The 12500-nt window shown below is 43.5% G+C and overlaps 1 protein-coding gene across 11 annotated transcripts in view; it reads right to left on the bottom strand.

The window, feature by feature from the left end:
- LOC125291559 (low-density lipoprotein receptor-related protein 1B-like) overlaps positions 1–12500 on the bottom strand; it is a 344912-nt gene that overhangs the window by 209621 nt on the left and 122791 nt on the right. For 10 of the 11 annotated variants that reach the window (XR_007193020.1, XM_048238358.1, XM_048238347.1 and 7 more), the window contains 3 exons: positions 12207–12335; positions 7856–8119; positions 6228–6390 (listed from right to left, as the gene is read on the bottom strand). Coding sequence is in view for 10 of the 11 variants with exons in the window: in XM_048238358.1 (XP_048094315.1) it covers positions 6228–6390; positions 7856–8119; positions 12207–12335 (556 nt within the window). In the remaining variant the exon portion in view is untranslated. The remainder of the gene's footprint in view (positions 1–6227; positions 6391–7855; positions 8120–12206; positions 12336–12500) is intronic. The other variant, XM_048238355.1, reaches the window with a different exon arrangement.

Here is a 12500-nt window from a genome sequence, read left to right as displayed (position 1 = left end):
GAACCCAATCAGCCGCGGCTTCAGCTATCTCCCTCAGCCTGCAGCCGTAGCACTCCAATCCAGTGCCAACCCAATACCCCGCTCACAACACGATGGAGGGAGCAGAGAGAACGGTGCAATAGAACAATAGAAGAGAAGAGGAGGAAAGGAGAAGAGAAGAGAAGAGAAGAGAAGAAAAGAAAAGATAAGAGAAAGAGAAACCAAGACAAGACAAGAGAAGAGAAGAGAAGAGAAGAGAAGAGAAGAGAAGAGAAGAGAAGAGGAGAGAAGAGAACAGGAGAGAAGAGAAGAGTGAATAGAATATAAGAAGAGAAGAAAAGAGAAGAGAAGAGAAGAGGGCAGATAGAAAGAATGGAATAAAACCATATGGAGAGAAAATGGCACGTTGAATGGATGTGGTGGACAGCATTTGTCAAGCCCAGTTCAGAGCATAACCGTTTGGGTGCCTCCCCCACGCCACAGAACGTTATCACCTCCAAACACAACTCCAGACACATGTGGGTCCGGATAAGAAGGTCCTGGACACATAGGCATGTCAATGTTCACCAGGATCCCTAGGTCAAGTGATGATTCAGACGCCATCACCAGCGTCAGCGGATGAAGACACAGACACAGAGGCAGGCTGGCAGGGGAGGCTTGCATAACAGCAGACACAGGCAGAGGGAGAGGGAGAGGGAGAGGGAGAGGGAGAGGGTCACAAAGAGTGGCAAACAAAGTTGAGGAGGAGTTGGAGTTATGCAACTCTGCAGGTCCACAAAGACTTGCTTAAAATGAGTGCTGTATTAGCCCTGATCATATACTGTAAAGGGCTTGATAAGTCTGTAGACAGAGGGTGTTTGTGTGTGTGTGTGTGTGTGTGTGTGTGTGTGTGTGTGTGTGTGTGTGTGTGTGTGTGTGGGTGTGTGTGTGTGTGTGTGTGTGTGTGTGTGTGTGTGTGTGTGTGTGTGTGCGTGTGTGTGTGTGTGTGTGTGTGTGTGTGTGTGTGTGTGTGTGTGTGTGTGTGTGTGTGTGTGTGTGTGTGTGTGTGTGTGTTTGTATGTACGTGTGTGTCTGTGTATGAGTGTGTCTGTGTGTGTGACTGTCTGTCCATGTACATGTGCGTTTGGGTGTGGGTGTGAGTGTGAGTGTGTGTGACTGTCTGTCCATGTACATGTGTGTTTGGGTGTGGGTGTGAGTGTGTGTGTGGGGGGGGGGTGAGTAGCCCCAGATAGCTAGTCAGCAGCAACAAAGCCCAGTCAATCCAGCAAGTCAGAAAATCAAAACAAAAAAGGATTGAGGGATGGAGTGACCTTTGACCCCTTATCATCAGCCCTTCAGGGTTGCACTGAAGACACACAAAAGGTCTCTCTGTGTGTCTGAGGCACCCACACACACTCACCCACACACACCCACACACACACACACACACACACACACACACACACACACACACACACACCCACACACACACACACACACACACACCTCCACAAGGCCTTAAGACAGGAGATGATAGAAAGCAAAGGGGGACTGCTGCGTCAACTGTGGACCTGTCAGCAGTCAGCCACACGTCACTCTCAAAGCCGCCATCACCAAAAAAGATTGAAAGGTCACAGAAACTGCTAGAGAAAAGTTATGAGAGAGAGGTTTTTTTTTTCTCTCTGGGAGAGGGAATTGCAGCACTAAATCCTAGGGGTGTGCTTTGGCACTGCCCTCACAATTCGATTCGATTACGATTCACCAGGTAACGATGCATTGCGATGCATCAAAATTCTACTGCACACAACAAGGCAAATTTTGAGGTCATGTGGCAATACAAGCAGTCAGATATTGAACAAAAGATTTTATTGGCTGCTATGTGTGTATTATCACTTTCCTGTATCTTTGACATAAATATCATTAAATCAAATAAAATTGAATGGTACAGGGTATTGGATATGGCATTTTAATACCGTAAGTTTAATAATTTAAACACATTGTAAAACTTAAAGCTGGATTACTCTGGAACGGCTAACTGTACAGGGGACTGCTTTACACCTTTCTGTTCGGTAAGGTCAGCTGTTTATTCTGATATATGGTTTGTTATGTGTTGAACGAAGGGTTTGTAAAGTGTCCCACCGATATGAATGTGTAGGGAGATGGGCGCAGAACCTTCAGTAGAATTTATGATTAAAGGAACCGTATGTAAGAAATGTATTTCAATTAATCATAAAATGGCCCTGATATGTCACTAGACATTAAGAAATCATGTTCATTTCAAATACTTATATCACTGATAGCAGTAGTCCTGCCAGGATATTGTCATTTAAAAAGTGAAGTTGCAGCCCTCAACTGATGTGTTTTGTCATGTCATGTTGTGTTTTGGCCTGATGCGCCACCCTCTACCTATCTACTAAGCACAAAGTCAGTAGTGTTTCGGCATCGGGTTTGGCAACCTCGAGTCAGGGGGGAGGGGGAGGGGATACAACGCTATGGTTCGTTTAAATGTAATTATATTTATATATAATTAATTTTCTCTATATATATATATATATATATTTACTTTTCTCATGAACCGTTTACCACAGCAATTAACGGCTAACATCGTTTAAAAGCTGAGAAAAAGTTCTTTCATGTGATGTGATAGTCTACTTGTGATGTCTGTGTGATGAGTAGGCTCGTTTGCGAGTAGTTCAACTAAGAAGAATGGGTGAATTTGGATGCACTTTCTTTCTTGCCGTGCGCTGTCACTTTCTCCACTGCGTAAAAGACTAAATTAATTTGCGCTGTGAATGCTTATTTTGACAAGCCATAGGCTAAATAAAAATCGTTATTAGTCGGACGCAAAACAGAATATCAAAAGAAGGGGACACCAAGGCCACCGTGGCCTGTAAACCTCTGATTTTCAAAGGGGCATCATGGCCACCTCGGGCAACGATGGCCATGGCCGTCGTGAAATTCCTACCCTGCACATACTGTACACACAGTAACGAAGCCAACTCAAGATGCCAATGATCGACATGGTTCGTGAAGTTAGTTGTATTGCCAACGTGCTTGATTTTAGTGTGGAAGGTTTTACACACCGCGTACGTCTTGTCTAGTTTCCCATTAACTTCGTAGAATCCGAAATGTGCCCAGATGTCCGCTTTCCAAGCTTTGGCTGCGTTTTTAATTACCCGACTATCGTGTTCATCTCCCTCCGTCATCTTGATTCTTTAGTGTTGTTGTTATGCTAACTAGTGCTGCCGCTTAGCATGTAGCTACAGGCTGCGCATGTCACTACAACGTTGTTCCGGAAATGCCCCCAGAAGTAATTGAAACTTCACAACTTTATTGTCCACTCAAGGCCAGAAAATAAACAGTGACATAATCGATTATGGCACGTTGCCGCATCGATGCTGAATCGTGCATGCCCCGCATTGCAATGCATCGGCAAATCGATTATTGTTGACACCACTACTAAATCCTTCTCACCCTACCAGTCCGAAGCTAAAATCTATGTTACAGTACTGATAGTGCACAATCTTGTTGTGGGTGCACACAAATGCATTCAATAATGCAAGGCATTAGAGGGTTAATGAGCTTCATATTGACTAGCATTGTATTAAACACAATAATTGCCAACATGGGTACGTACCATATATAGTACCATAGCAAGACTGTGAATTACAGCATGACTGTATAGTAGAATACGGCTAAACACTATAGTCATTGTGAGATCCAACCAGGATACATTTACGTGTATAAGATGAATTGAGAGAGAGAGAGAGAGAGAGAGAGAGAGATCCTCTCATACTGCACTCAATCACATTAAGGTTGGGGATATCAGGTGAGGAACACAGAGAGAGTCGATTCCCCCGTCGTTCTTCTACCCACACTGTTTGGTTTGCTCTGCAGGAAGCTAACTACTGTCAGAGGCTAGGTTAAGCAAAGTTTGCCCTGCCACACTCCCCCTCCTGGGACGCCTAGTTCAAACTGAAGGAACACACACTTCCCTCCTCAGATCCTCCCTCACAGCAATTTCATGCACTTTAACTTCCTTTTTCATATTAATAGCAAGGGAAGTCACAACACAACAACAGTTAGATAGATAGATAGATAGATAGATAGATAGATAGATAGATAGATAGATAGGTAGATAGATAGGTAGATAGATAGATAGGTAGATAGATAGATAGATAGATACTTTATTGATCCCCATGGGGAAATTTCAAGGAACAACAGTCTTCAACAGTTGAAGAGAGAGAAAAGGAGAAAAAAAATAATGAAAAAAAAGTCTGAGCTGCAAAGCTTGAAAAGAGTCCATAAACACAGTGTCGCACGCTGCGCTGAAACCACAAATTCCCAATTTCTTGTGTTTTCACTCCGTTGCTCCAGACTGCCAGTCGTCCTCCTGCACTCACAGCCTCCCGCACACAAACAGCTGTAGCCATGTCTCACCAATTAGAGAGAGAGGAAGGGAGGGAGAGAGAGAGGGAAGGAGGGAGGAAGGGAGAGAGGTAGGGAGAGAGATAGAGAGAGAGACGGAGGGAGGGAAAAGAGAGAGAGAGAGAGGGAGGGAGAGAGAGGGAGGAAGAGGGAAGAAGCAGGAGATAGAGGGATAGAGAGAGATGAAGGAAGGGAGGGAGGGAATGGGAGAGGGAGAGAGATAGAGAAACAAATTACATGGGGAGAGATTGATTGCAGGAGAGAGAGAGAGCGAGAAAGGAGGAGAAAGAAGAAAGGGAAGTGAGAAAGCATGAGGGAGAGAGTGATTGTGCCCAATAGTGAAGAGAGAGAGGACAGAGAGAGAGAGGAGAGATAAGGGAGGAAGGGAAGATGGGGAGAGAGACCCTGTTTTTGTACTATACTACACTATACTCATGCCTTGGAGTGGTATACTCGTGGCAGCTTGTCTACTGTATACTACACTCATGCCTTGGAGTGGTATACTCCTGGCAGCTTGTGCAGAATATAGTACTGTGTGTGTGTGTGTGTGTGTGTGTGTGTGTGTGTGTGTTGTCCAAAATTGAACAGACACGCTTGCCTCCTAAGAAGCAGTACAGGTGCTTCAACAAAGTCACACACACACACACACACACACACACACACACACACACACACACACACATATGCACACAGCACACACTCTCTCTCTCACACACACAAACAGAAGATAAACTACCAACTTCAGCACTGACAAAGGTATGAAAGGTATCCCTGATGAATAGCTTTGGCCATGGCCTCTAACAGATGAAAGAGAGGCACTGTTTACTTCCTAACCGTACTTCAGCCATCAGCACTGGCAAGCCAGCAAAAATCTCCTTCAGTCCATCTCTCCGCTTTATAGACGCATATCATTCTGCCTCCACAAACATCGCAGGGTGAGGGGTCTGAGTACATCTATCTCCTTTAAGAGCAGAAACTTCTAGAAATGTCAATAACCTTCACTCTTATGGAATAGTGGTTTGAGCTTACTTAAAGGGCAGAAACTTTTAAAAAAGATAAGGGAAAACACTACAGTAGGCTAGACTCCATAGGCAGGTATTCCTCAGCTCTGAGTTCCAGACACATCCATTGGCTCAGTTGAAGTTTTTGTTCACTTTGAAGTTTGTGTTTGTTTGCGAAACGTTGAAACAAAAACAAAGAAATATTACAGAATTCAGGCATGGGGTTGGGACAACAGGTTAGCATCAGCGGGGCACTGAAGGATGTCAGTGCATGTTGATGAGGTTCTAACGTCAGGGACTATCTACAACAAATTGGCGAAGCAGGAAAGCAAATATTTGGTGTGCTAAGCTGAATATTCAGTGTTTTCCAGCTGCATGCTCATTTTTGATGAGAGAACATCATGACTCATGAAATCTTTCTGTGTGGCTTCTTTTGAGTCGTTCCTCTTTCATTCCTCTGTGGAATGAAAGTTTTGCTTCATCACTGAGAATTAAAAATGTCCATCTGTCCACAAATGTGATTTTTGTTCAACAAATAAAATAAAAGCAGATGATTTGAAACAAAAATATGTTCTCAAAAATAATATTAAAATAAAATAATGTGAACATGTTTTCCTAAAACTGCAGTTGCCAATTATACAACCATTCTACTACCAACTAACTGAGTTCAAATACATTATATTGTGTTTTCTATTGTTTATTTTGCGTTTTTGTCCTACCATGTTCTGGGATATTTCCCCTCTGGGATGCCCCTTGACCAATCAGAAATTAATAAATAGTTCAACCAGACCTAGCTGTTGTATGAATTTCAACTAATAATGTGTGGACCCATGTACTCACCCTACGGATGGGTCCAGAGCCATGCTTTTTGGGTTTACCAGGTCCACATCGATGACAGTCACACACGTGTCTCCTGCCGAGTTACAAACAAATATCCTGTCGCTCACGCGGTCCATGAAATAGAAGTTTCCAGTGAACCAATCTATGGCCATATGCTCCACATCTATAAAAGGAAACAGGAAGACTTCATGAGGAATCAATGAACCTTGAGAGAAAAAAACACATAGTTGTTCCTGCCTCTTGGGAAGTAAAAAAAACATTTCCAGTGAGACAATCCTGTCTCCAATAAAAACACATTGGCATCAATACATCCTCAGACAGTTGGTGGTAGGAGGTCTGAATGATAAACTGTCTTTACTATTTATTCTGAAGATTGCGAGTTTGGTTCACAGCCTTTGAAATATGAAGCAATACTTCAGAAGGAAATGAGTAATGCCTTTAAACTGTGACCACCATGGTCATTGATAGCATTAGGAGAGGCTGTGAAGGACAAAGCCTGGTCAACCCTTCAAGGTGTGGGTTTTTGAACATTCTAACATAAGATTCCGTTCCGCAACAGTTGAAGGTTCTAAAATTCTATGTCGAATTCAATGAACCCAGATATATTTTAGAACGTTCACTGCTAGCGCGTCGTGCCTAACAACACCCCTTAGCTGTTGTAGAATCAGCGTAACCTACGGCCTCTAGGGGGTTATTGCTTAATTTTCCATCACACCTTTAAGGGTTAATTTAAAGAGTCCATCATTGTTGTGGGGTTTTCATGCTTGACAGTACAAAGCAATGCTGTGAAGTTGTTGAAATGTATGGAATCAAAAAGGCTGCGGTTGGCTCGGAAGGAGAGCCTTTGGACAAGTAGACCCCATTAAAACATTGAATGTGTTAACTGGAAGAGAGAGAGCAAGAAAGGGGGTGCATTATAAAATGTCTGTTAAGTATTGTCTCAGAGAGATGAAAAAATCAATAAAGAGAAAGACAGGGGAGGGGGGTTAGAATTAGAGAATACTGGCAGGCAATTACAGAGACTGTGATCAAACATGCTTTCTTAAAACAACATTTTAGCGTTGAGATGAATGCATGCAGATGGTAGAAATGTATACATTTTCACTAAGAGCTGCATCAACTGCCCCCATACATGTTTACACTGAACACTTGATAGATTTCTTCCTTCCTCTCGCCATTACTGCAAATAAGTTTTATAATAATGTCTTCAGGTTTGCCTGTGTTATTTTTCCAACTGATGGATAGATTACCATTCCTGGAGGAACATATCAATACATTTACATTATAAATATCAAATTTACTTGAAAAGAATGGATTCATAACAAAGCTAATGTCTCTCGTCTCTAAATCAGTCCTATCTTCTTCGATCTCATACTGTAGATGATAACCTCCTTCAGTAATTTTAAGAAGCACATATCGCTGTATTAAAATGATGTGCTCTGATTGTTATTTTTCCGGAGACATATATGCAGAGTTGATATCATGCCATATTATAGTGTAACTATACAATTTAGAAAATGTGTGTTATTTTGTACGTAGTTAATCACTTTGCTGTTTCATTTAGAGTGTGAGGCATTTGTGATGTGGGGCTGGCTGGCTCGCCAAGTGTGCTCGCCCTGTCCACTCACTCCGCAGGCTCTGTGTGGTCTTGACCTCCCTCTCCCCCCAGACACCGCTGAGCTTCTTCAAGCGTCCGCAGCGGAGGTGCGTGCCCGTCGATTCGCCGGATGACGTCACCCAGCACACAGACTCGTCATCGGCGCTGAAGTCCAGGCCGCCGGTGCCGTTTCCATCCAGACGCCTCAGTGCTTGCAGCGGTGAGCCATCCAGCTGGGCCACTGACACACCATCCGTCGTACCAAGCAGGAGCACTGGAGGGGCCCCACCCGGCTCTGACAGGAGGAAAGGAGATGGGGGGAAGAGATAGTGAGCAGGAAAAAGAGAGAGAGAGTTCTCATATTCTCATTATGTTACAATAAGTACATAATTTTTTGTCCTTACTATACAGAACAAAACTTACTAATTAAGCAACCTTGAATTGTGTTACTTAATTTAACTAAATTGAATTGAATTGAATTGAATTGAACTGAACTGAGCTGGCTGCAATCTGATTGACACCCAGTCACACACTCAAGCTTCAGTGACAGAGACGGCCGCCAAGGGACCGTAAAATGGGAAATCATACAGGTGTATGTGTGTGTGTGTGTGTGTGTGTCCAGTGTGTGTGTGAGAAAGAGAGAGAGAGAGAGAGAGAGAGATAACCCACTCCTCCTTACGGACCACAGATCAAAAGATTAGGAGAAATCCAATTACAGTATCAACTTGTGTTTTTGCCAATGAGCTGCGTCAAGTATTTTTGGGTTGGTTTGGGTGGGTTTGCAGCAATCAGCAGTGAGATCTTAGTGAGCAGTGAGACTCCCTTTGCTTTAGTAGACTAATTTACGTAAGTCACATGTAAATATCTCTATGCAGTTACTGGCCAAAGCATACGTTTGTGAACATCTGGGTATTTAAGTAGCTGCTGTTTCAAAAGTTGCAAAATAAGATAAAATTGGTCAGTAATTTGTTTGCTTCTTAATTTCTGTAATGTATACATTTTAGTGTCTTTTTGCACCTGCAGAATTAGCATGGTAGGCAATACAATAAAACATGTACCGTGGTTTAGAATGTACATATATTACATTGAAAGTAATGCCCTCCAGGTGATTTATGGGAGCGAAGCAACCAGCAATTTCAGCAGCTTCGATGCCGTATTTTCTCATCCAAATGTGCTTACTATTAGCACCGTGCACCAAGGCATCATCCTACGCATCTGACACCAAATCTAGGACCTGGCGCTGGTTACTGCTAGGCCGACAGAAGGTCTGTTTTAAGCTCAGGGCTTCAAAAGAAACCATAAGTCATCCACTGGAGAGCTTTGACTCAGGGGCTAGCACGCTAACAAAAGCCATACATCATTGTGTCCAAGTTGAAAACTCTTTTTCACCAAGCGAGGGTTATCCCTCAAAAGCCTGCTGAAGAAGAAGCTTGCAATTACTCACTGGGAGTTACGCAAGGGGCTTTTTGGTTTTCCCTCTGGCTTATTTTTTTGCTTTGTTGTGGCGTAGTTTAAAGACTGTATGCATGTATACGTGTGTTTGTATGTGCATATGAGAAATTGAGGTGTGTGTGTGTGTGTGTGTGTGTGTGTGTGTGTGTGTGGTATATGTGTCTGTGCAGAAACATATGTCCTTGTGTGTGTGTGTGTGTGTGTTAATGCCAGTGTGTGCATCTCTTTATGTGTTTGCATATGTTCGTCTGGCTCTACTTGAAACTGAAAGAAATCTCTTCATAAAGCACAAGATAGAAACAACAACTAGAAGGCCATACTCTGGCCCATACTCTGGGCTCCTGACCGAAACCATGTGCTCACATCTCACACAAACGATACACTCACAATATGGATTATTACACACACAAGAGAAAACATGGGATGTGTGGTGGACTGTAGTCCATTTCCTGTGTTTGCCATTGTTAGTCCCTGAGTGGTTGTTATGTTGTGAGAAGGGAAGGGGAAGGCCTATTGCTGTGGGCTAAATGTTTGTTTCTGTCCAGATTTTACGTAAAGCACTGGAAACAAAGAAAGAAAATCGATGATTAAGGTCACGTAACCCATTCGCTAATTGTTTCCTTTTCAAAGTGTGCAAGAGTGAAGAAGTAATTGGTTGTCAATTGGAAAACAAATCAAAACAAAATGTCATCAGTGCACCAGACCTGCGGCAAATGAAATAGAATAGTAAAATATGTAATAGAAAAGTCTTCACCTCCCTTTCTTTCCACAAAGTTTTGGACAAAAGATATAGCATTTCATATTCAACCACTAAATGGAATTTTCATACTCTATCGAGCCCCATCTGATTGCGGGGGGAGAAAGGGGATCTACCAAAGATTTATATGCATGAACTAATGGAAAGCCCATAGTTACTTCTGCGCCGCAACCTCTTTCTGCTAAATTAATATTAATACGGTTGGGCACCAGGGTTGCGGTTAAGTTTATGGGTAATGATATTCGGTTTATTCCTGGTAGGAAAACAGTCATGTTGATTAAAGGCAAGGCTGAGTGCTACCTGCAGCAGGGCGGGTGTGCTCTCGGCAGAGTTATGGGCTGGGGCATTGTGTCTCGTTCCCACCGGAACAAACCAACCAACCAACAAGGCCAACAGACCAGACATGCAGGCGAAGATATTGAATGCACGTGGGCATCGCAAGGCTTTAGCACAAAAGGCTCGCTTTCATATTTACTGGAGTTTAATACTGGAACGACTCAGGGCCCCACATGTTAGTGTATCATAACAGTTCTGGCTGAAACAGTTCTGGGGCCAACTGTTAAAGAACACTGTTGACACATGCTGTGGATCAGTGCAGTTCTACCAGTTGCGTGGATCATTATCCGAAACGGATGATGTGTTGTATTCCAAAGTCACAATTAAAAACCATTGCAGCTCATTTTAGCTAATAAGGTTGTGAACTAATTCCCCCAAAATGGCGTGGTGATGCAGGTGCTCCTTTCGGGTCCAATTACAACAGTGGAGATGGGGGCGATACAGCTGATTGGATTCCTGGCCAACAGAGAGCAGCGGTTGCGGGATGGCAGCGCCATTAGGCAAGTAATCAGTGCAGGGGGGGGCAGATAAAGACACAGGACAACCGTCCTTTAGGGGAGTCTCTCTCTCTGTGTTGTGTGTGTGTGTGTGTGTGTGTGTGTGTAGAGAGATAGTGAGAGAGAGAGAGAGATGGATGGAGGTAGAGAGAGGGTGGGGGGGGGGCGAAACAGAGAGAGAGGGAATAAAATAGGGACAGAGAAGGGATTGATAGATAAAACAGAGAGAAGTAGAGAGAGAGAGAGAAAAAAAGAGAGAGAGAGAGAGAGAGAGTGAATGAAGCAGACAGAGAGTGGAGGAGAAGAGGAAAAGCCAGAGAAGGAGTGAAGGAGAGGGAGAACAAGAGATAGTGCCAGAGAGAAAGGTAGGAGAAGAGATAAGAATAGAGAGATAGAGAATAGATGTTAGCTTAATCCCCAGTGTCTCCTGTTATCTGCTGTCTGTGCATGTGCTTTCCCCAACACTTCCAGTAGAACAGGCCTCATGCTGCTGGCTGCTTCCAGGAAAAATCTATTTCAACTTACCAGAGGCTATTATAGTAAATAACTAAGGCAATGTGTGTGTGAAGTGTGTGTGTGTGTGTGCGTGCGTGTGCGTGTGTGTGTGTGTGTGTGTGTGTGTGTGTGTGTGTGTGTGTGTTTGTATGGGAATCTCCTCATGTTTTGCCCTTCACGGTCGACTTTAATGGCGTTCCCACAGACCGCAGGGGGTACTGTAGAAAGGCGGAGGTTCAATCGTGATCGCTGTGAAATAAGAAACAGATATCTGTGCCTGTTTATATCTGACAGGCACTACACTGGAAAACAAGGGTGTTGTTACAGGCTCTCTCCATTTCCAGCCTCAACATATTTACAATTCATGTTGTTAGAAGAAGCCGGCAATACCCACATCAGTAGCGTCATCTAGAAAATTAGAAATCTTTATATACACCAAAACGCTGGAAGTACTGCAATTTATTATGCATTGCATTTGTGATCTATTTGACATATGCATACTGCATCTTGCTCTTTATAGATGGAGATGTCAGTTTGTGGTGTGAGGTTTTCAGCCTGTAACCCAATATGAAGCCTCTGTCTTTCTGAAACTTATAACGGTTATTCTCATACAGCAAGCTGGAGGGAGTAAATTATTTGCATATCCGTAAATGATGTGTAGGCCTAATGCAGAGTGCACACGCATAGAGACTCTCGTGTCACACACACACACACACACACACACACACACACACACACACACACACACACACAGATACAGATACACATGCATGTCATGTGTATGCAAACACACACAAACAAACACACACACACACACAAACACACACACACACACATACACTTACCATGTTTGGCTGTACAGGACCTTCCATCTGCCTGGAGGGTATAACCATCTGCACAACTGCATCTGTACGAGCCATACGTGTTAGCGCAGGATTGACTGCACGACCCGTACACCTCACATTCATCATGGTCTACAGAGAGAGAGAGAGAGAGATAGCAGATGGAAGTGGGAGAGAGGGAGGAAAGAGTCGATTGACAAATGAGGGGTGTTCACACATGACCCAAATGCATAAAGTCCTGTATTACTGTGTCCTGTAGGGGTGTCCTGCTGCCCCCTGTGACAAAGCTTGACCTGA

Source organism: Alosa alosa, chromosome 3 (genome assembly GCF_017589495.1).
Source record: "Alosa alosa isolate M-15738 ecotype Scorff River chromosome 3, AALO_Geno_1.1, whole genome shotgun sequence".
NCBI classification, from domain to species: Eukaryota; Metazoa; Chordata; class Actinopteri; order Clupeiformes; family Clupeidae; genus Alosa; species Alosa alosa.
Note: the sequence above shows the minus strand (reverse complement) of the source record. Positions and strands in the feature narration are given on the sequence as shown.